The sequence below is a fragment of the Mycteria americana genome, chromosome 4 (genome assembly GCF_035582795.1).
Source record: "Mycteria americana isolate JAX WOST 10 ecotype Jacksonville Zoo and Gardens chromosome 4, USCA_MyAme_1.0, whole genome shotgun sequence".
NCBI lineage: Eukaryota > Metazoa > Chordata > Aves > Ciconiiformes > Ciconiidae > Mycteria > Mycteria americana.
Genome location: NC_134368.1, coordinates 26,352,018 through 26,376,426, shown reverse-complemented (window position 1 = coordinate 26,376,426; position 24,409 = coordinate 26,352,018). Strand labels below are relative to the sequence as shown.

At 42.4% G+C, this 24,409-nt stretch overlaps 2 protein-coding genes across 5 annotated transcripts in view; one reads left to right on the top strand and one right to left on the bottom strand.

Moving 5' to 3' along the window:
• The window catches only part of TBC1D1 (TBC1 domain family member 1), a 118,556-nt gene extending 106,004 nt beyond the window's left edge, over positions 1-12,552 (bottom strand). For 3 of the 4 annotated variants that reach the window (XM_075499909.1, XM_075499911.1, XM_075499912.1), the window contains exons 1-3: positions 12,416-12,533; positions 9,071-9,174; positions 4,247-4,762 (exon numbers count right to left, since the gene is read on the bottom strand). In XM_075499909.1, coding sequence (XP_075356024.1) covers positions 4,247-4,663 — 417 coding nt within the window. In that variant the 5' untranslated portion in view covers positions 4,664-4,762; positions 9,071-9,174; positions 12,416-12,533. Of the gene's footprint in view, positions 1-4,246; positions 4,763-9,070; positions 9,175-12,415 lie in introns of all 4 variants that reach the window. The other variant, XM_075499910.1, reaches the window with a different exon arrangement.
• Positions 8,951-23,776, top strand: LOC142409216 (uncharacterized). Its single transcript, XM_075500487.1, has 3 exons — positions 8,951-9,017; positions 12,226-13,092; positions 23,618-23,776. The coding sequence occupies exons 1-3, from the start codon at positions 8,951-8,953 to the stop codon at positions 23,635-23,637; spliced, it is 954 nt and encodes a 317-aa protein (XP_075356602.1). The 3' UTR covers positions 23,638-23,776.
• The last annotated feature ends 633 nt before the right edge of the window (positions 23,777-24,409 follow it).

Genomic DNA, 24,409 nt, shown 5'->3' with positions numbered 1-24,409 from the left:
TTAACTTGCCTTAAATCTAAACTAGCCCAGGGCATTATCAGATAAACTAGTGACCAGTATTCCATTTGCCAGCCAAAACATCCATCAAATAAGATTAAACATATCTAAGTAAAACAAATAATTTGATACACCAAAGAAAGATCAACATAATGGCACATGGAATTACTTTTCCAAACTGAAAATAAGAAAAGAAATTACTCTTCCTCTGTAATGTTTTGGCTACTTTGTATCTGCTGGAGAGCAATATCCTGTGACAGTATGCCATTAGCTTCTCATTATCTATCTCTTTCATTCCTCAGAGAGAACGATGTGCTAAAGCAAGGTGGCCTACAGGAGAGCGGTGCTGTGTTTGTGCAGAATGAGCTCATGAAGGAAAAAGCACACCTCACCTACAGTTCCAAACACTTTCGAACTACCAGATCTCAAGTGTAGGACAAAAACACTAATAATTTTTAATGTATATAGTTTTCAACAACAACAATGACATCAATAGCATCACGTTTGTGTAGAACATAAGCAAATGTCAGACCAGAGGTCGCTGGGAAGATATGTAGGCTGGTAGCATGTATGTTTTCACTTAAGCCATCGCACTCCTACAGTACCCAAGCACTCTGGCCAGGCTGTTCAACAAGGCTGCATTCTTATGATGAAGGTACTATCCTGCAAGCACAGATTTACTGGAGAGTTTATTTTTCCTCAGCTTCCACCACCATTACTCACGCAGTATGCATAATCCCCATCTATGACCTATCAGTAGTCTTCATAAGCTCCCTGCAGGCAATATAATTGAATCCAGCTCCACTCCTCAGCACCTACAAAGAATATGCATTAATGCTTCAGCCCCACCCTCAGGCAGAAATTACTCAATCATGAGGCCCCATCAGAACCTCCACAGAATGAGGGTGAAGGGATAAGAAACTCCACTATCTGTAACTAGTGGAAACTTACTGAGGTTACACATGAAGAAGGCAGGAAGGCTCCAGATCCCATATCCGACAGATCTGCTTAGAAAGGGAACTCTAATCCATAAAAGAAGCTCTCCCTAGGCAGTGTAAACCTGTCCTTTTAGCACTAAGTAGAGTGGAATGATCTCTATATGCACGTGCTTGTTTTCAAGTAATGTGCCAAGGAGCAGTTTGCCAGGAAAGCTTCTCTCACCCTTCCCTACTTACTGCTATACCAGCAGGGAAAGTGAGCCGTATACTGCCCTGATCATGCAATGGAAATAATTACACAAGATCCTACAGAGTGAAGACAAAGACCACAATAGGGCATTGCCTTTTATTTCACTTCTAAAGAGGAGCAGGACAATGAATTCCTTGCAAAGAATCCTGGCATTATTTAGTATTAATTACCTGTCTACTGATTTCTTCTCTAAAGTGGCTATGTTGGTAATGGAGCAACAACGAACCTAACAGCCCTGTATTCATATCCAGGAAAAACACTGCATGTATTCCCACACCCCTATCAATTCTAGACTTTAGCTAAATATTACCCAGCAAAAAATCATCTCCCATTAACAAAATGCTTTTGTATTAAACAGTAAAATAATCCCTCACTAATCAAGTGTATGTTCTCTCTCAATTTGTATATATAAAGCAGTACAACTACAGGTAATGGACTGCAGTCTATCTGCAATGCTGATGCTAAAAGCCTGACCATTCCTGGTTCTCTGTACTTTCTACCACCTCCAGTGCTATTCCTCTGTCTGCATGAAGTTCAAGTTTCTTGTCCTGTTCAAAGGCCTTCACTGTTTAGTCTTCTACTCACCTGCTTTCGTCTTAACATACTAATCTTCCTAGTCTACTTCTCCCACAGACATCCTTCTACCCTCTTTTATTCTACTTATCCTAAGGTGGTGATATACTCAGAATTTATTTGCAAATCCACCAAGTACCTTCTACTTCAAATGCTCAGTCAGACCTGATGTAATCTGAGAACTCTTTGTCAAATATAGCCCTACTACAGACGTGCAGATACTAAGAACTGTGGCTCTTGCAGTTTACAATATTATTGTACTTAGTAACCAGTTGGGTTTTTTCAAATAAAAATAGATGAAGTGCAATTATCACAAAAGTTCGGATGTCCAAGATTGCTGGGTAAGGAGTTGTTATGAACACATAAACTCTGTGGCTATACCTATCTGGACTACTGTGTCTCTTATACAGAGCTGAAGCAAATAGAAAAAAGAGTCCTCAGGAACAAGAGTGCCAGCACAGGAATCTGCTGAGTCACACAGGCTGCAAAGGTCCAATTTCTAAAATTTGTTTCTTCTTAAGTTGAACATAAGCTGCAGCAACATAGTGCTAAATTCTTCTTCCCAAGTCACTCACTTTTAACAAACAGCTCCTTCAATTTGTAACAAAGGTATACAGTATGCTCCTATGCTTTCAAGTTGGGTATCTGCAAAACAGGTAACATCAGTTCACTTCTCTTGATAAATACACAAACACCAATTAGCTAAAAGGCATATAGAGTAACAAAACCCTATAAAGCATAAAGGCTTACTTAAAAGGTAGATTAATCAGAAATTACACTGAATTTAAGTAGAACAGGCAGGGCTTCACTTTAGAAGATAAGAACACTTGGCATTTCCATTATCCTTTTGTTAAAACATAGGTCCACAAATGCTGATTAGATGTCTACCTCCTAATTAGGAACCTAGCCTGCAAAAAAGTCAAGAGAAACAACCCTTGCAATCAAGGCAAGTTAAGAGACCAAGTGGAGGGTAGTTTTTGAAAGGACAGATAGCTGTGTGAATCTGGGGCCAAGTAGTTAAAATAGGCATCCAAAAATTCTGGGTGTTGTCTCCAAAAACACGTAGACACAGCTGCAAATTTAACTAGAGCCTTATTTCGTTCTCTTTCATTTCAATCTTTTGTTGCAAAACAAAATGCAAAAGAAAATGTACTGGAGGTGATCAGTGCTGTGTACTCACCATAATCCTGTAAAATCACAAGCAAAAATAAGTGCATAAGCAAACTGCAAAATGCATTCACCAACTCCTGTTCAATATCAAGTTCTGAAACATCTATTCCTTATTTCTGCTCCCTTACATACATAAACTTGGTATCCTACATTTTAACTTGACAGGATTTCTCACTTGAATGCTTATGATTTACAACGTATTTGCGTTCTAATTTACCGGAACTCCCTTTTTATCTGGGGGGATTTAGGTAAAGCTGTTTCCATATGTTTTGAGCTTGAGACTACAGATTTGGAATTGTACAATGTTTTGCTATTGGGCAGGTTGGCATAAATCCCATGTGCAGTGTATATTCACATAATACCTCCAAGGTGCTTCAGCAGGACATCTCTTATGAGTCAAGCAAGCAGCATGTAGCAAGATGCTGTTTTCCAACATTATAACTAGAGTCTACACTGGAGAGGTGAAGGATATGTCACCGTTTTGTCCCCAGTAGATGACAATAGCTTTGTGCCAAATCCTACTCACCTTACTCATTCATGAGAGTTATCGTCTCACATTACCCTCAAACAAAAGAAGAGATCGACTATTTTTAATGCTTCCTCCTTTTCAGCAAGGACACAACTTGCTCCTAGGAAATGCAGACTGAGCCAAATCTCACCCACAGTGTGAGACACGCACACCCAACTCCTGTCTCATGCCATGCAGCAGCAAGCCTGCGTGTCACAGAGTCGCAACACTGCGCTGTGGCCTCTCTCCCATCCTCCAACACCACCTGGCAGGCTCTGTGGATTACAGAGCTAGGAAGAGGTTTCCACAGTGTCCTGTGGTTGGAGGTATGCTACATAGAGAGGCTCCATCCTACCCCCTCCTCCTTCTGAGAAAGGAGGTATCTCCGTTTCCCAGTCACATAGGTCTCAACTCAGGAAAGCAGAAATTTGAGAGGTCTAACCGTAGGATTAGATAAAGTTCACAGTGACTCAAGGGTGAAATCCTAGCCCTAGTGACATCAACAGAAAAACTCTCACTGACTTGAGGGCCAAGATTTCAGCCCATATCCCAAACTAAAGTGTTTTTTAAGCTGATGAAATTCAGGCTCTGATCCTGTAGATTTACGCACCTTTCACTTCACATACTGAGCAGTTCAAATTCAACTGAACCATTAACATCAAGTAAAGTGACGCCTGTCGGTAAGTTTTAGTGAGATCCAGTCTCTAATTGTAAATTCAACCTCGAGATCTTACACTGTAGTGAAAGGTTTCAAACAGCAAAAAAGCAACTCCAGGGTTGCTTGCTTTGGTTTTTTTTCTTTTTACTTACTTTTGTCTGATCATCAGCTTTAAATACATAGCAGATACTTCGCTGATTTGCTGCTCCATCCCTTATCAGACAAGCAAAGTAGCTTGGATCGTAGCTGTTATGAATCAGTTTGTGGACATGCTGTGGCTTGTATTCAAACAAACTTGAACAAATCAAAGGATCCCACTGCTGGATTTTCCCTGTGTCTGGTTCACATCGCAAACTTGCTGGTGAAACATAAAGTCGGATTTGGCTGACGCTAGGTTCTTCTTTGGAAGATTTTGTACTGAGCATCCGGATCTCTGCCACAATCCAAGGCAGCATTGACATGGTGGTTAGGGAATGCACTGGCAGAGAGCCAACAAGCTGGAGACTGAAACTTGCTGAGAAATCACTAGGTGTTTGATACTTTTTGACTTTGAATGTTATTGGCTCCATTTTACAGTCTTTTAGGGAACCTGGACTAATTCACCAATATTTCAGTTCCATGGAATGACGATATCGGGATGGTTCCTTTGATTAAGGAACATAAGAGTTCTGAAAGGAAAAGAAATAGTTATGTAGGTGCTGGAACCCTATTAAAAATGAACTGTCAGTAACACAAATATTTAATAGCTTAACATCAGAAGAGACATACTGATCATCTAACATGACCTATCTAGCACGTTTCCCCCACATTGGCTCTTACTATTTCAGGTCCAACAAACATAATAGAACTAAATACACTGCTTGGAAAAAAGTCAGTCCTGATTTAAAAGTTTCTTTACAACCCTTGCTAAACCATCTAATGAGTAACTAAACTCAAAAATGCACATTCTTTCTAGCCTGTGGCTGTTTCATGGGCAGGTGCATGTGGATCACACTGGCCTATTTCAAACCTATTATCACAGAAAGAACTCAGCTGAGCTATTCTGACCTTCATGACAGTTGAAGTCAGTGCTTGCTGAGACACCTTCACATTTGAAAAGAAAAAGCAAAATAAAGGTCATCTTTCTTGTTCATAGGTGGATGATTTTTAATTTGGCTACTAACATGGAATTGTTTCCTTGGGTATAGTTTGCCAAGTGATCATGAGCTGTTACCAACCAGACTTTTTCATTAAATAACACCCCAGAAATTGTTGTAATCTGAAAAAGCTAGCAGCAGTCAACTGACTGATCGCTGATAAACCTGTCGGATAGCAGAGAGGAGCAACAATCCTTACAGCATCCCACTAAAAAACAGATGATGATTCACCATTCATGATTGCATTTTAAGGCCTGTCAGCCAGCCAGGAATACTTAATGTTTGCCACATTGATATTGTATCATTTTCATTTCTTAAAATATCAAATGGAACCAAGTTACATACAACCCTGTTATAACCCTGTCATACCCAGCATCTACTACCTCTACTGTTATTACATATTAGTAGTTTTAGTAACAAAATCCAGTAATTGCATTTATCTATCAATTTTGTTTTGCAAAATATAGTCTACGAAAACACATAGATTGGCATTTGTTATACTACCATGTTTTAACTCCTCATTAATTGAACCTTGTTTCACCTGTTACATTATTTTGTGCGAGACTGATGAGAAGCTGGCAGGCCTATAACTGCCTGTGTTTAAATACCATGACACTAGTTTACCCTCAGCCTTCTGAGAGTTTCCCATGAAAAGACCTATTAGAAACAACATAAGCAGTCCCAAGAACTCCTTACAAAACATTTTTAATTATATTTGAACAAGTATTTAATAAATGGCATCTGTTTACTGTGGCAACAGAATTCTTGTCTTTGTTCATCTACAAACATGATCAAAAATAGCAGTATTTTTCTCATGAGTTTTCATTAAACTTTGTCCTTTATTTGTGCTTGTAAAAATATTTTCAAACTGAGTTTCTAACAGTGCTTCACCTTGTTGAAAATGAAAGGAAATTTTAGGGTTTAAAAAAAACCTTTAAAAAATTTTTCAAGATGGAAATTCATTTTGAACTAAACAAGTGTTTAAAATGCAACCAATTTGCAAATGTCTGAGCAGGGAAAAACATTTCTGCAGTAACTGTCAAAGTGTAAAAACAAGAGAACTGCAGAAACCACGTGTTTGGGTACATTTACTTTTTTTGAACTTTTGTATCTTTTGACAAATGAACTCTGTGGCAACATTACCCGTTCCAAGGATGCCAAATTTAGCAAGAGAATCCAATAGTGCAGGTTTTAAAGACACTGTTTGAAGAAATCATCATAAGTAGCATTCTAGATGTGTAGAACAATTTTTTAAAAAGCCTTTTTATAAACCTCTGTGTGTGTGTGTGTGTGTGTGTCTGTCTGTGTGTGTCTTGTGTATGGGAGATGTGGGAAGAAGGGCCATGAAAATCCAGAATTTGTATCCCTCATTTCAATTATACTACAACTCTTTTTCAGTTTTTTTTTTTGTTTCACAAACAAGCAAGAAAACAACCATCTTTAAGATGAATATAAATGCATTGCATCGTATGGGACAGCAGCTTCACAAAGCATTTTTATACCTTATTGACACAGACTGCTAAACACAATTATCATGACAGTTTTGCATCTGTCAGGAATCAAAAAGGTCTCTTCTTCTTTGACAAACTATTACAAATTTTTTCTCCTTAACTGTAACAATGAAAAATAGTTTGGCAACTGCAGGGAAGACTGGATTCATTCCTAACTACAATGGTGTATAGTCCGACACATATAAAAATTGAGTTTTTAGCTTTTAGTGTTCTCGTCATTTAGTGGCATACATAATAATCACAGGATAAGAAAGCCTAAGAAAACTCCATTCTTAGTTGAAAACAGAACTGAGCTACCACACAGATGATGACCTATTAGCCACATACTTTTTGTAACCATATTTCTCAATTGTGTTTTCTCAGAACTCTTTTTAAAAAAAATGCAATTAAATAAAATGCATGTAAAAATACAACAAAGTCATCCTCATTTAAATCAACTTTTCAAGGAAGAGAAGTTTCATTTGGATTACCATCATCTACCATGCTCTTTTACCCCAGACCTACAAGGCACTGCAGCCTCAAATAGGAGTAAATATCACAATATAATACACTATTTTGCATGCTAACTCTAAGGACTGAACAGTATTTAAAAAAAACCAGCTTGATACTCTGTCATACTTCAACAAACACTGTACTGCTGGAATGTATTTAATCTAAACGCAAAGCTTCTTGGCATTTGTCTCTTTTTAACAAAATAAACACTGCAAAGTCAACAGCATAAATACTCCAATGTCTGCATTTGTTATTTCTAAAGAAAAACAGTTAATACTAAATCAAAACAGTTAACTCGAAGTCAGGATGCTAGGGTTTTTTCCTAATGTTAAGAGGGGCTAAAAGTGCAGTTTCTGAGAGCACAAATTTAGCAGCATCAGAAGGTCTCTTTATCTAACCTGTATCGTTCTGTACATTACCATTCTGCATGTTTCATCTCCCTTTTCCAGCCATTCTTTCTTTGTTTCCTCTTCCTGTCATCCTTATCTTAATTTAAATGCAAATCCCACCAGAAATTATACCAATTTCATGCTGCCAGCATTAACGTCCTTTAAATTTACACCAAGGACTAGGTTTTACTTCAAGACCATGAAGTATTTATGTACATGCTTAATTTAGACCTAAAAATAGTTCTGTTCATCTCAACAGGCCTATACCCAGCCATAATTCCCAGCCATATTCCCAGCACACATTATGGCCAAAGAGTGTCTGTGCTCTGAGCCCATCTGTGTCTGCCCTGACTCCACCACTCGGAATTTCGGCACCTTCACCCATCTCTGGTAGCTACCACTCAGTTCATCCCCTCTAAAACTTGTCTCTGCAGGCGCTGTATCCGTTTGCCATGCCTATTAGTACAGTAGGCTCGAACAAGCTTCCTCTTCCTCCCAAGTGTCTAACTCACAAACAGCTTCTTCAAAGCAAATGCTTATTTCACCTTTAATCCAAGACAGAATAGAAAAGGTATAAAAATAAAGCCACCCACTTGTTTCCTTCCACCTAAACTTTGATCTTCCCTTGACAGCTCTAAGTGCCATTCAGCTCCGTTACTCTGGGCTGGGAGAAGACCACGAGGCTTTGCTTTGCACACAGGCTGAATGTCTCCGGTTGTTCTCCCAGTGCTCACGGACATAACTGGGACAGCTCCTCTTTCTTCCCTCCATCGGCATGTTCTGAAGGATCTCTCTTGCCCTTGCACTCAGAGCTGAGAAGAGCTTGAGTGGCACTCCTCAGCTAACAGCTTTGCCGCTGGCTGAGAAATGTTAATATTCTCCAAACTGTATCTTAATGTTGCCACTGTTTAACCTGCTTTGATTTAGATGTATTTGCTCCATCAGCATAAAAACAGCCAGGCAAACTGTAGCACATATGATATTTACACAAACCACACTAACAAATCTAACCCCACCTTCTATACTAGGAGACACCAGACTGACTCACTAATGTGAAAGATACACATGGGAACATATGTGTTCTCTTCATCCTCAATTTCTCTTTCACTGTGATCAACCCAGCCACTTCTCACAAGCGGAGCAGGCTTAGAAAGCATGCAACACTACACTGATAGTCCTGTTCTAGCAAAATCTGATACTGTGTTTTAAAAGAAAATATATATATCAGGCTCTTGTTCTCCCAAATTAAGTTGTATTCTCATCTTTTTATGTCACCAGAAACTAAAACCGACGCCTTCAGAGAGAAGTCAGGGTGATGGCAGGGCAGCATGAAGAAGACAGCTACAAAAATGAGTACTTCTGCCATTCTGGACCCCAGGTTCTCCCTGCATGAAGGTACATGTCTAAGCAGCTGTGCATCACGCAGGACAGCATTCCTCAAAACTCACCTTCTCTCAAGAGAGCAAAGACATTATCATGAGGACAAGATGCAGGCTCTGGGTGCCATTCAGTTAGATGAGGCCAGGTCAGCTTTGAGGTTAGGAAGGAGAATCTTGTGGGGTATAGAGAACAGACTGTGTTATTAACCTGAGAGGGTGGGGCACTGGGAATCAGGTTTTGGCAGCTGGGGGAAAACCAGGCAGATTTGGGACAGACTCAAACTAATACAGAAAAAAAGGCAAAGAAGGGAAAGAGATTGTTCTAAACCAAAAGAACACACACAAATTAAAAAAAAAGCAGAAACTACAACAGTAGTGAAGAGTTATCCTTCTTCTGTTGTTTCTTCTGGACTGGACTAAATTCAATACAGACATGCAGCCAAAAGTTTCAGACTCTTGTTCAGAACATAGGTAGCTATTGACCTAAGCAATCCTTCACTCTTCTCCAGCTCTTCCCCTGGCTTGGTAGCAGTTGGAGTGCTGAGACCCACAGCAGAACTGATGAGTTTAGAAGATGCGTCAAGCAAGGAAGCAGTCAGAGCTTCCACACATCAATGATTAAATGAGGAGTTTGACCTGTGAGTTGTTGAACAGAAAGACCCCAGCTTCCTCAACCTTTGCAGTTCATCTGAGAGACAACTGTACAGTTATTCCACATCAGGCTACTGACATGACAGCAGTTTTTTTCTGTAAGTCAGTTTTCTTTCTCCCCTCCAATAAGCTAAGCAAAACTTCCAATGATATAGCAAGGTCTTGTGAAAAACAGCTGGTCTTAAAGAGCACAAATTTCTTCAGCTCTTCTCTGCATGGCATTAGTGCTGAGCCCTGCCGACAAATGGAACCAGAGGCACTGGTACCGACTGCACTTCATCGCTGATTATTTTAGCAGAAATATCATACTACTTAAGGATTATGAGGAGCCCTGGACTGCAGCCAGAGCTCTGGAACACAAGCCAGAACTAAATACCACTCCTCTCCCTCTCTGTCTAATCCCTGACTGAGATTTACATTGTCTTCACTAATGCTGACAGGTTGTTCTATCCACCTAGCAGGATATATAGAAAAACACAGATGAGAATATATATTAGGTATGTCATGGTACGGTCACTGCTGAGAAGAGGACCTTTTATGTTTCCATCAACATGCTTGAAATGACTCTCTTCTCTGGTATCACAACACAGCATCCATTAGGTCGTTCTATGAGGCAGCTAGTTGCAAGCTTTATCTTTTTTCTTGAGGCTTCAAACAACATTTTTGGCCTGTTTTCTACAGTTAAATAAGATTGTTTAGATATCATACCACAGGTTGCTCTCAGTTTGAAATAGTTCTAATTTAACTCAAACTGGTACTTGGAATCACGACGTACCCTTCTGTTGCAAGGATGCTCTTTTTACCTCATAGCTACTTCTTATCTGCTGTCTCCTTCTGGAGCCATGGCTTGCTGTGGGCAACAGCATGTGCAAGTCCCAAAGTCAATTTGCCTCAGAAATTATTTTTAATTTCCATTCTTTTTTCATATACATGCATTAAATGCTGACTTTTAAAAGACTCTTTTCAATGCCGTCAGCAGCTTCAGAAGCGGTCCTGAATAATGTTCCACCATGTACTCTGAGCAAATCATTTGGTTTTGTGGTAATAATCATACCTAAAATATTTACCGATACAGCCAGCATGTATATCAGTCCTCAAATAGGTTAAAAAATTTAAGTAGACTATTAATAAAAAAATTCCAGCAAAATGGTAATATGTTCTTGATTATAAACATACAAGTTTATAATCAACTATCAAATGAAGAAAATAGCTCACTGTTCCTGCCTTTGACACCTGTTGCTATTCCCTTAATAGAGTCCACAGAAATTAATATGCTGATGATTGAGGTCTTCTGAGTCAGCCTCATACGGACCTGAACAAAATATTGGGCTGTTCTACCACCGCAATGCACTAAAAAAGTCTTTGTAAAAGAAAGCTTGCTACGTAAATTACATTCTGAATGCCATTCCTTTTTATTCAATTGCGTATCCACAGCCAAAAAACTCGCATCCAACTTTTCAGTTAACCAAATTATAAAGTGAAAAAAGTGTCAAGTCATCCACATATAGAATGTGTCTCACATTCCTTCCAGCCTGTCATTTTTCTCACCTGCAAGCATTTCTACTTTTGCATATTACCTATGACTTTCAGCATTTCTGTAAAACAAGCTGTGATTAATTTCTATTTCAGCACTTACAAGTGTTAAAAGTATAATCATATTCATCAGCTCAGACATACTTGCTATTCAGGAGATGTATGTTTTTATTAATTTTGACCCATGATGGTGCATTCAATCTCCGGGCTTAACAGCAGGCACAAATCCCACCATCTGCACTGCTTAAAGGTTCCTACAGCAGATCTTCCATATTAGCCTCTCTCCAAAATACAACACAGCATACAAAAGTCTCAGTCTTTTCAAACTGCACTATAAATAACTACACTTCTTTCATACGGCTCACGAATGCCGTTTCAGGAGATCATCCCCTTGTTAATTTAGTATGTGAATCTAAAGGGCCATACAAATACTGCTCCAATGTGTGGGGATTTTAAGCTTAAACTCCAAGTGCACTGCTGTAGGAAAGGTCAGTTTTACCCCTACGGGAAGAGTCGCTGTGTTGCTCTAAGAAGGAGCAGGTTCTGGGAAGAGTTACACCGAGCGATTTTGCATTGACGGGTGAGGAAGGTGCAGGGAAGAGAGAGAAAAAGAACTAAAAGCAGACCGTGGCACATCAGGTCAATCTCAGATTAAATTCAAGCAGGTCTTTTGGTTATTCTGACGAGAAGCCAGCTCTCCCAGGACCCTACGAGCCGAGAAGCGCGGCACCGGCGCCCCGCCGTCCCCGCTCCGCTCCCGCCCGGCCGCCCCGTCCCGTCCCGCCGCCCCGCAGAAACACTGTCCCCAGAGCAAGTGCTGCGACTTCACCAGGGGCTCCGTTACGACCGACAGCGCGATCCTGCCGCGACAGATGGGAGGGCGGCAGCCGTCTCGTCTCGGCCGGCAGCCGTCTCGTCTCGGCCGGCCGGAGGCTTGTGCCACCTCAGAGTTCGGGTACAGCGCACCCCCCGCCAGCCCGCAGCCGCCCGCCGCGGCGGGGTGCCTAATTTCTTGCCTCAACTCTTTCACTTCCTCAAAGCTAAATACCGCTCTTCCTCCTTCCCTCCCTCCAAAAACGCGGCTCGGCCCCGCCAGCGCCGCTCCCCCGGGCCCGCCCGCAGCGGGGACACGGCGGCCACCGCCGCCGCCCCGGCCGCGGCCCGCGGTCGCCCCCCGCCAGGCCTGGAGCCGGGGCCAGGGGCTGACCGGCCGCCGCCGCCGCCGCTTACCGCCGTCTTGCCGCCGCAGGATGTGCTCGCTGCAAGGAAGTGCCTTCGGCGGGCAGCGGCCACGGGCTGTCAGGCGCCGCCTGCCCACCTCCCGCTGAGGGGAGAGGGGCAGAGAGCCCCTAACGGACGCCGGGCCGGGGGAGGGGAGGCCACAGCAGCGCCTCAGGGCACCGGCAGCGCGGGCGCCCCGGCCGGGCCGGGCGAGGAGCCTGCTCGCCGCCTCCTGTTGCTGACCGCCCCGGTCAGGACGGGCCGCCCCGCCTCGGGCTGCCCGCACCGCCCCTACCTGCCGGCGGTCCGGGCGGGAGGAGGCGGGGGAGGCCGGGCCGCACACCCAGCGGCTGCCGCTCGCCGCCTCCCTCCTCCCGCCACAGCCAGCGCGGGCGAAAATAGCAACAGGCGTCGGGTCCCCGGCCCGGCGGGGGCGGAGAGGGATAGGCGCCCGCCAGAGGCGGCCGGCGGCGGGCAGCAGGCGACAGGCGGGCGCCCGTGTCGCGACAGAGGGCAGCTGAGGCCCCCTCCCCCGGCCCGTTTCGCCCCTCTCGAGGAGGATTTCGGCGACGCTGCCCAGTGTGTCTGCCACAACCTCTCATCTCCGGCAGATAACATGTCGGTGTCGCCTTGCCGTAGTGAGCCCCGGTGGACCGCGAGGTTAGCTGAAGTTGTGAGCACAGAAGGTAAGGCGGGAACCATTTTCAAAGGAAGTTTGCTCGCAAAACTGGAACTAGCCTGGCACCTGGAATCTGGAAGCAGGCAAGGCCCCCTCGGGTCTGGGCCCAGCCCTGGCCGTGGAGCAGCCTTCTGCGGGCTCACCTTCTTCTCTGAATCACCTTCGTGCCTTCCTCCCACTTCTTCCATGCACGAGAAGCCACACATGCATATATATAGATAAAGATAAAATCATTGTAAGCGTTGGCACTAGTTGGTCTTTCAGTTGCCAGAGAGGAAGAGGAATGAATGGATCTGGAGGCTTAATCATACTCCTCTGCAAGTGCTCTTTCCAGATGATCAAGGCACCCTACATTCCTGTTCTGCAAACCACTTTTGCACTCAATTAATGTCAAGTCTTCTTGGCAGTAAGACCACTGATTTACTTACTTTTAAGTCTGTGCACATTTGTAAAATCTGAGCTTTCTCAAGGAAATTTGCTCTGCTGCTGCACGTGTGCTATGCTGTGAGGGAAACAGTCAAGTAAGCTGTCAAATGCAAGCACAATGTCGCCCCAGATTATGAAAAACCAAGTCACATTTTGGTATGTAAGCACATCCCCTACTTGCAAAGTGTAAGGTGGTTGTATCTACATGGCTTTTGCTTGCTAGGTGTACTTTTATAGGGTCATTGACATGCTAATCAAAGTATGAAAGCAGCAGTTCCCTCAGAGCACTTGTTCCCGATCTGTACTCTGTTCATGGTTTGCTGCTTCTCCTTCAGACATGGGAATAGGTGTGAGTGCCTCGTGTTTTCAGTGACATCCTTTGCATTCCTTGGGAATAGGAATGCCATCTCTCTGCAAACTGGGCCTGACTTACGTCTTTAAACCATCACTGCTAAGGACAAGGCTCTTACTCCAGTTATCACCTCCCAACCTCAGTATCTGAGACAAGCGTGTCCTTTTGCTCGTTTTAAGCCTGCTGCCTGAGCATTGCATGCCTCTAGTAATCATGTTACGGAAGACGGTGAACTGCAGTCCCCCCCCAGACAGCCCCAGCACTTCAGCCAAGGCTCATTCATTCTCAAATTACCAACCAATGATCTTAGGAAGACGTTTTTTACTGCTTTGCTGTTGCCTTTCAGAAGGTGATAATGAAACAGATAAGGATCCTACAAGACAACTTGCTGCTTGGAAAACCCCTGAACAACAGAAGTCAATACTAGAGTATCACAAATACAAATCCTTTCTTCCTTCTCTTTGATAGCTGGGAAAGAAATTGGACTGTGCTTGAAGTCATTCATGGGGCCCTCTATTATTTTTCCTGTTATCTCTGGCTCATACGTTTTAATTCTTTGCCTAGCAGAGTTTTTTGTTAAATTACTCATGTTCTGATACAATATTTTATAAGCGAAGTGAAATGCCTTGGTTAAGAACTACACTTACATTGGTTTAATAGTTCCATGTGCTCTAATCTTGAAAGAAAGTCCCCTTTTTTCATTCAAGTAGACATAAAATATCTCCTTACAGTTAATAGGAGACAAAAGAAACCTGAAGTGTTCATAACTTGACTTGAACACCTTGAAAAACTATTCAGGAACAGTCACTCATTATCTGTTTAATCCAGCCAATCTTCTACAATGCATATTGGTAAGATGTAGTAAAAATATAGTATCTGAGTGCCTCAAAAAGAAAGGAAATTTTAGTATAACATTTGCAACGTTTTGTGATAATTTTATTTTAGAATATTTTGCTTTTTTATTAAAATAACTAAAAAATCCAAGTAATAAAAATACAAGATCTGTCAATGGTTTTAGAAGTTATTACTCTGATGTCTGTCACCAGCTCAACAACAGATGAAAATGTCCTAATAAGAACAGCACATCACTAATGAGATAGAGTGGAGAAATGCACAGGTCACAGTAAGCATCTGGAGGAAACTCCACCCTGTTCAGCAGCATACACATAAGTGACCATTCATTTCAGTGCTGGTAATCCAGATTTAAAACACTGCTATGACAGAAATCAAATTGTTTGCAGAGTGGGTTTAGAAACAATGTACAGAAAGAGTTTAAAGCTGTAGCAGATGAAACAAAGAGCATTTAGATATGAACACACTTTGGTGTGACTGGTGATAACAAGGGAAAAAAACAATTCTTTTGTCCCAACTCTCATGGGACAAAAGAGTGCTTCTGAATAACCATGCGGTAAAGCTGCAACTGTTCTTTATGGTCTGTCCTTGCAGTAGAAGAGTATTGTAATGTTATGTAGCTCATGAGCTACGTAAGGTGATACGGAAATGTAGAAGATGGGATTGTGCATAAAGTCACCTTCTCTTTCTGGTTTTAGCACCTATCAGGTCTGCAAGATGTCGTCCCCCATTCTCATAATTCAACATCCACACTTTCCTGAAGATAGGTGTTTAGGTGCTTTATTTGAAGAACAGAAAAGTCACTCTGTCTTTTATGTCTGTTTATCCAGGATGCAGGAAGACCATTTTTTTTTTCTACTCAGCCTGAGAGTGTTCAGCCTGCCTCCCATGAAAGTTTCCTAATCATCAGCCTCCAGGCTGCATTAGACAGCATTCCTTCTCTCTGCTTCCTGATGAAACTGTTGCTTATGTAGGGGGAAAAAAAAAGTTTGATTTGTGAAAACAAGAAGAAAACCAGAATGGGGGTCATATGTTCCAGTCCCTAAAAAGTAAACACTTCCATGTGTTCCAGGGACTGGGATCCCTGTATTCAGGTGAAAGCCCTGAGCACCAGACTTCCTAATAATGTTTGATTTTCTGAAACAGTAAATCTCTGTTCTTTTTTCCTTCACAGGCTAGTTTTTCTTTACAGTAGCCTATTAACTAAAACATACTACCATCACATTAACTTCTTCAGACTGAGGAGGAAAATCAGCCTGGGCTTTCCACATCCTGCAAACATGATCTATAAAAGAACATCAGTTTAACCATTATCTCTTTGTCCAGTCACTTGAAAAAAATGCAAAGAAAACCCTGCCATTGCCTTTTGTACAAAACATGAATGTACAGGCTTGTATGAGGCACGCTATGAGAACATGTAGGCAATGAAGCTTCTCTTGTAGGCTAAGGAGGAGAAGCATCTACTCACTTGATCCCAGTTGGGATAGGATTGTAGATCAGTACAAATCTAGGCTGAATGTGCCTGGCCATGGGTGAGGACAGAACTTGGGGCTGCTTTGACTGTGGATTCACCCTGTGAAGTACCCCAAGGCAAACAAGAAGTTTTAAGTTTCCACCCAAGATGCTTTCAAGTTGCTCCATAGTTGAGCAGCAGTTGAGCAGTAACATTTTGGATTATGAATTTGAATGCAGGCACCTATAGCGTGCTTCAGTTGCTTTATAAGCCTCTGTGCTTTTCCCTCTGGATTACCCATAATGATGAATTTCTATTGTTATTATATAAAACAGTGTAAGTCTTTATTTGTGATTTGTTTTGTGTAAATCTGTTTAGTACCTTATTAAGGGCATGCTACTGTTTTGTAGTCCTTTGACTTAAGTGAGTTCTGGATGAAGTACTAGATTCTTATCCAATGACATCGTATCTCCAGATGCTATTTATCTTCTTTAGTTCCAGACATTCCATAAACAAAATCTGAATGATAACTGTTATTATAGCACATTTGCTTATTTCATATGCTGTAGGAATGCATGCCAGTGACATTAGTTAGTGATTATCTTCACAGACAAGAGGCTTTCTGTTATCACTGATCATGATTAAAGAGTCAAGAAAGAGTTGAGCTACTGTTACAGATCCTGCCTGCTGCCTTTGTGTTTTTGCGCATTTCAGATGTCATGATTAATCCTCCCTCCCCTTCATTCCCATAAATACAAGTGATTGTGTATTTTAAGCTTTTCCTTTTGTTTGGAAGCTGCTGTTGCTATGCTATCATATATATTACATTTTATTTAGGTGGGTGTTAGGATATGATTGGACAGTTTAATAGGCTTATCCCATTATGCGCAGTGTTCTGATGGTGCATGACCTCATTTCAGTTACCTGGCAATCGCTATACAAAAGAGAAATGTTGGCTTCCACCTGCAAGTTGAGCAGAAATACTATCCCTGATGAACCTGTGTGCTTACATAGTGCAAAGAAATATAATGAAGGAAAGCAACTCAGCTCAGTTTAATTACCTTTGATTACTTTTGTACTTATGGGCAGAAAACAGTTTTCTTGGTCATTATTTTTATTTACAATTAATGTTTAGATTTTACTCACATATGGCATCAAGGTGCCTTCAGCCATGGAATCCTAGAAGTCCTCAATCTTGTAAAGACTTATACCAGTGCTCAGCTAACAAATGTTAATTTAATATCATTTTAATGTTGCTATTCACAGTTACTGTTAAACAAGGATATAAGGTTTGCTTATTGTTGGTGTGTCAAACCACAACCACTAGAACTTTGAAAAGCAATAGTAAGCAGGAAATTTCATTTATGGACACTTTGTAGGTGAATTAGTTACAGATTTAAACACATACTTGTACAATATGAATATTCTTTTATAGTGAATTCCATTTATCCTTGTATGATTTGTTGTTATATAGCAAAAGTCTCAAAGAAATCGTTCTGCAACTCAAGTACAGGACTTGTATTTTTCATAATATGCTGTGGACTAAGTTCACAGCCTGCAAGGAAGATGAAATGTATTTATTTCCTTCCAGCCAAACTGTTTCATAAACTTTAGTGAACAAAAAAAAAGAAAACAAAAATTCAGGGGTGGATTTAAGTTGTGACTAGTAAACAAACTAAGAACCTTAAAGTGAAGTCCATCAGTCTAGTCTTAAAGCATTACTATGCTTTCATTTTTTGGCAGTTTTTAGTACTATGCTAATTTCTCCTCAGTCTGGAGGCATTTCTCCACTAGCCCCATAGGCATGATTCCCTGTAGGATCAAACATTTACAACTTTCATTGGAATTACGAGTATTCATCTATTATAAAAATCAGGCTCATTTTACATGGTTTTGGTAACTTAGGGATGTGTCTTTCTCTAGGAGTAGCCAGGGATTCCCTGACACTTGGGGTCAGTCTGGGCTGCAAGTATTCTTTGTTCTAGTCATGGCAATTGCCGTTTCTGGATAAAATATTAATGCCCGTGCTCCCAGTTCAAGGCTGGTTACTCACAAATCACATTTGTTTGGGTTTTTTTTAATGTCCGTCCTGGTACTAATCATCTCTAAATTGGCTTCATTATCTTACACAACACTTTGATGGAAGAGTTAGACCAGCTGTGAAGAAGCTGTAAGTTAGCACCCATTCCAACTCGCAATACCAAGTTCTCTCCAATTTGCAATATTACTACTGCCTTTGTTTCAGTTCTTTATTTCAGTTCTAGATCCTCTTTCTCTGATGCAAGACAAGGTTAGTAAAGACTCTAGCAAGAACAAGTTTTGTCTTGTAATTCTGTAATTTGTCGTAATTGTTCAATCAGCTTGATAAACCAGTGTGGGGTTTTTTTGTTCCCCCCACCTGAGGTTGTGAACTTCTCTTTGGAACAGAGCAGGGAACGGAGCAAGTAAATTCCTTGTCCATGGGAAGACAGAATGATACAGATTTCGCCATCATCTTGACCATATCTGTACTGTTTCTGAGGATGGTCTAAAGCCATCTTAAGGGTGTCAGTATACGTCAGCTCATTGCTGGCCCTGCTGCTGGACTTCCAAGACACCTGCAGAATTCTCCAAGTGCATCCACTCAGTGTACAGCACGCAATCTCTCATAGGCCTTTGTGGGATGGCTATAAAGGCCCTTCTGTCTTGCCTTATACTATATTCCCCTGCTCCATAAGACCTTCTGTATAACCTAAAAAAAGGGGTTCTCAGCCTGATGACAATAAATCACAGTCTTGCTGTACCAGTACCTGGTAGAAGTAACCGGTTTAGGGGATCAGTTAGGTGGAAGATGAGAGAAGGATGAGGAGGTTCCCTGTAAAGGTGTAAACAAGGAGAATGGTGAAGACAGTGACAATAGGGGCAGTAACATCATCATGGCCCTACTATCAGCATGTTAGCAGAACCAGCCAGGCAGTCAGCCATCCACCCTGGCACTACCAGGGACTGCCTGCTCCTAGGAGACATGACGTCCCTAGGAGATCTCCAGGCAGGACAGAAGTAGTAATTAATGCATGTAGATGATCCACAAATAACAGCAACAGCTCAGCAGAAACCCAGCCTGTCACAACAACCTGAGAGATAGACCAGGCCATCCAGTTCTCCTTAGCATCCCTCAAGAGTGGAGCACCTTGACAGACTCTGGCCAAGGCTGAACACAGATGGCTTTCCTAGAGAAAGGAAACATTAGCAAAATCCAGGTCCAGGCTTGGTATGTAGAGGCAGATGTAAAAGAAACATGCCTCTCTAGCCTGTGGAGATCTTCAGATAAATACAGGAAACAATAAAAAAATTCAGGACCTGTAACCCTACTGTCTTCAGACCTTCCCCATGAATTCAGTAAAGCATCCTTTACCACATTCTGTAACAAAAGAAATGCAAGACCTCCCACACTACAAATGAAAGTAAAAAGAATCATGGAATAGTTTGGGTTGGAAGTGACCTTAAAAGATCATCTAGTTCCAACCCCCCTGCCATAGGCAGGGACACCTTCCACTAGACCAGGTTGCTCAAAGCCCCATCCAACCTGGTCTGGAATACTTCCAGGGATGGGGCATCCACAACTTCTCTGGGCAACCTGTTCCAGTGCCTCACCACCCTCATTATAAAAAATTTCTTCCTTATATCCAATCTAAATCTACCCTCTTTCAGTTTAAAACTGCTATTCCTTGTCCTGTTGCTACAGGCCCTGGTAAAAAAGTGTCTTTCTGTCTTTCTTATAAGCCCCCTTTATGTACTGAAAGGCCGCAGTAAGGTCTCCCTAGACCCTTCTCTTCTCCAGGCTGAACAACCCCAACTCTCTCAGCCTTTCTTCATAGGAGAGGTATTCCAGCCCTCTGACCATTTTCATGGCCCTCCTCTGGACCTGCTCTAACAGGTCCACATCTGTCTGGTGCTGGGGACCGCAGAGCTGGACCCCCAGAGCTGGGACTCCAGGTGGGGTCTCACAAGAGTGGAGTAGAGGGGGAGAATCACCTCCCTCGAGGAAGCCCAGGGCTGCAGGCTTGTTCGGATCTGCAAAGCTTCCCCTGCCCTGGATATAGCTCATCAGCACCCAGGTTGAAGGCACTGCCCCAGTCTGCCTCCCGTAGAACCATTCCTCTGTGCTCTCCAGCTTGGGACCCTGCACACCTGGGGCTCTCACCAGCCGAGTAACACAGCTGGCCCAGCCAGCTGCAGTGCATCCACTCACACTGCAGTTTAAGGTCAAACACAACTGGGGCCACAGGTGGAGGCTGCACAGTCCACCCCATGTGCCATAGGGTTGTAGCACCACTTGTTCTCTGCCTACTTAGGCTGCTGAGGGAGTGTTTTACATTAATCATATGTGTACTACAACTCTTGCTTCAGTATTTTTCTTTCAAGAAGCTTTTGTCTGTAGCATGCTGGCAGATGATGCATACCCCGGCATGGTATGCCCCCTACTGCTGTATCTTCTGGCAAAGGTGCTGCTGCTGCGTAGCCTGTCTTAATCTTGACCCTCAGTCCACAGTGATCACACAGAGGCTGGATACCACAAACAAGTCAGTCTTGGAAGCACTGACCAACGTCATGTAACCAGGCAGCAAGCAGTCTGGGTTGGGAGCTTGTGAAAAGCCATTTGCTTTGAAGCTCAGGCTGCAATGCAGTGCAGGAAACTATGTTTTGCAAGGGTGGCCCGTGGTTAAGTCACAAGCCACATGTTCAACTCTACCAAGAGTGAAATTCAGGTATAGGCCCAACAGTCACCCTTCCACTTCTCACGTAGCCGGGACCTTGCAATAAGGCCCCTTACTCTGTTCTAAGGACCATGCAGCTGTGTCTCCCCCTCCTCCCCCCAGCCTGACATTGGGCTAGAGACAGGCACGGACATTCAGTAGTGTATGTGCCAGGCCGGTAGTGACAGACTGGTACCACGTTGCAGTAGATGACTACCCAGAAGCCAAAAAGCCCAATGCCACCAGATAAAAAGTGCTACTCCTTTGTCCTGGTTTCAGCTGAGATAGAGTTAATTGTCTTTATAGTGGCTGGTATGGGGCTATGTTTTGGATTTGTGCTGAAAACAGTGTTGATAACACAGGGATGTTTTAGTCGTTGCTGCACTAGTCAAGGACTTTTCAGCTTCCCATGCTCTGCCAGGTGCAGAAGAAGCTGGGAGGGGACACAGCCAGGATAGTTGATCCAAACTGACCAAAGGGCTATTTCATACCATATGGCATCATGCTCAGTATATAAAGCTGGGGAAGAAGAAGGAAGGGGGGGACATTTGGAGTGATGGTGTTTGTCCTCCCAAGTAACCATTACGCGTGATGGAGCCCTGCTTTCCTGGAGATGGCTGAACACCTGCCTGCCCATGGGAAGGAGTGAATGAATTCCTTGCTTTGCTTTGCATGCGTGCGTGGCTTTTGCTTTGCCTATTAAACTGTCTTTATCTCAACCCTCGGTTTTCTTACTTTTGCTCTTCCAATTCTCTCCCCCATCCCACTGGGGGGGAGTGAGCGAGCGGCTGTGTGGTGCTTAGTTGCCGGCTGGGGCTAAACCACGACATCCTTGAAGAACCGATTGCATCTGCATGCAGGGTGAAACAAGTCATAGCTGAATACGAATGGCACATGCATCCCTTTCATCATGACGCTGAGAAATTTCTTGAATTTCTTCTTTCCAAGAGGTTCTTTCCCCATACCCAGCTGTGCAATTGGTGCAATCCTCAAGTTGTATTGAAAATAACAAGGATAGAGAACTTGACTTCTGGGAGGATAATAAAGCTTTAAAGTTTTGCATTTATAAAACGTATGTAGCTATGGTCTGAATGTATGTAAGTCACAATGTACAATTACCAAACCAGATTCCATTTCCCCCCGCAAACTTCATCCTTCTACCTGTTCTGCCAGAACTGGTGGTACAGCTGAACATGACACCCTACATCAACTGTTAAACCCCACACCCCAAAGACAGCACTCCTTCAAGGGAGGATGTTCCACATAGAAAGGCTCTTACTGGGAATGTCAGGGTGAACAAATTAAGGGTAAGTTAGGAGAATCAGGTGCCCCAGTCTTCCGTTCTGCTTCTCATGCTCCTGCTCTTTTCTTTGAATCAATGTGTAAAAGATAGAGCAATAGCACATGGGAGCTATTTCCTTTCAGCTTTGTTCTCCTACTTGAGTACAGGAGTATGCAATCTCCACATGCTCTCTCAATTTAATCTTCCCCCTTACCACCTTCTCTTCACGTCTCCCTGCTGCCTCTTCATAAATGAAGGAAAGCAGGACCTCCTGTGCTGAGGGGCATGCAAAGAAGAAAAGAGGAACCTTTGCAATAGCAGGGTTAGGGAGCAGTGAGTAAGGTTCCTGCTTAATTTCTCTTCTCAGCTCTTGCCACATTGAAACTTATCACAGAAACCTCAGAGACCCAGTGCTTGCTTTTTTCTGTGATGTGTCAGCCCCATTTCATACTCTGCTCTCACAGACTTGTCCCACATGCCTATTATTCCAGGTCTCAGGCAGCTGGGGACCCAGCATCACAGGTACTGGGGAAGCAGAGGAAATGGAACAAGGGAACGTCTACTATTGAGAAGTACTTCAGATTTGGACTGTCAAAAGCTAAAGTTGTCATTGTCATTTTAATTCCTTAATAATAGATCCTTGTTTTCATGCCTCCCTCTTATGGATGGTCTTGAAATCCCTCCTCATCTCAGTTCTAGATGATAAGCCATGAGTTGGACTTGGAACTTTCAACATACTTCCAGGGACAAAAATAAGATGACAAACCCCAAAATTTTAAGAGAGTGGTAATGTTGCCTTCAGATTTCATGAACAAAAAGTTTCTTTAATCAGAAAAAACCAGATTAATAGACTTTTCTGCCACCAGGTCAAGTGGAAATGGACTGGTGATCAATTAATCTATCAATGAGTGTCAGTGTCTTAAGAAGTTCTACCTTCCTTTTGAGAATCAGTTCAGATTTACAACATGCCAAATGCACTGTTTTCGCACACTTAACATGCATGAAAAAAAGCCTAAAATACTATATATTTATTTTAAGCTTTTAATTTGTCCTTAGCTTTTATTTTCAGAAGGAAAGGACAGTGGGAGTTGCTACGTGCAGAAATTTTGTGCAATGTGACAAAGCTGATTGCACTAATATTGAGATTCCCTTTACAGTTATTACTACATTCAGTAGCCCCTAGGGTCCTATTTAGGAGTATGGACTGCATTAGTCAAGGCACCAAATAAAAACTTATCTCATCTTTGGTTTAGTATAAGAGAAATGGAAACAGAAAAGTAAAGGGTGTGAACAAGCACTTTCTGCACAAACTAATAACCTATCTTCTTAGCTTCCTACACTAAAGGACTAGGATTTGATTAGCAGCATACTCTGTTTCCTCAGTACCCTTCTTATTACTTTATTTTAAAGTTAATTTTCTATGCCACACAGACAGGCCTCAATATGAATGACTGAGATGCTGCCTTTGACTCTGCACAGCCAAGAAAAACTGACGTGACAGCCACAGAATGCAGGGACTACTCCTTTCCTTGTGTCCTCCGATGATAACTCTAAAGTCTGTAAGGCAAAAGCAGGCATCCAGTGTTCTTTGCTTACCATCTTAGCTAACAAGGTAAGCTAGTATTTACTGGGGATGGAATGGCAAGTTCGTTCCTTTATGAATAATTTGCTAAATTTGATCTATGCTTGGTGTGGCAACTAGTCATTCTCCATGGGATACCAGAAGCAATTCTGGCAAAGAGGTTTCTTTACCCAAGAAGTACTGGGGCTGTTAGAGCTACACTGATATCGAAAACAAGTACTGAAAATGCAGAAAACCCTTGTATTAAAGTCAACTGGTAACCTCCAAACAACCCTCTCGGGCTCTGCAAATGCAGACAACAGCATGCAATAAAATGGAAACTTCTGCTCTAAATTAGACATGCAGAGTTATGCATCGAGTCATGGTAGCATACAGTATGACAGACTCTGAGACTGGGGCATGCATTGAACTAATTATGCTTAGTTCAATGAGGCAACAGAAAGGTGCTGTGTATAGATGTATTATCTTAATATGTTCATGGTATTAAAAGGCAGTTTAGTACATTTAGTATCTCTAACCTGGAATATGATGTATAGTCCCACAGCAAATAGCTCTCCAGCAAATTCATTGTGACTTTCTTGGTTATTTGGGCCAAAATCCCCAAGAAAGATCACTATTTCTGAAACATTTGCCCCAAGTTT

What these genes read in the sequence shown, in the direction of transcription:
- LOC142409216 (XM_075500487.1), top strand. Translation starts at nt 8,951, where the DNA reads ATGAAGAAGACAGCTACAAAAATGAGTACTTCTGCCATTCTGGACCCC. An exon ending in CAGGTTCTCCCTGCATGAAG is followed by an intron (nt 9,018 to 12,225) that starts GTACATGTCTAA and finishes ACTTCCTCAAAG; the next exon opens with CTAAATACCGCTCTTCCTCC. An exon ending in TGAAGTTGTGAGCACAGAAG is followed by an intron (nt 13,093 to 23,617) that starts GTAAGGCGGGAA and finishes TATGCCACACAG; the next exon opens with ACAGGCCTCAATATGAATGA.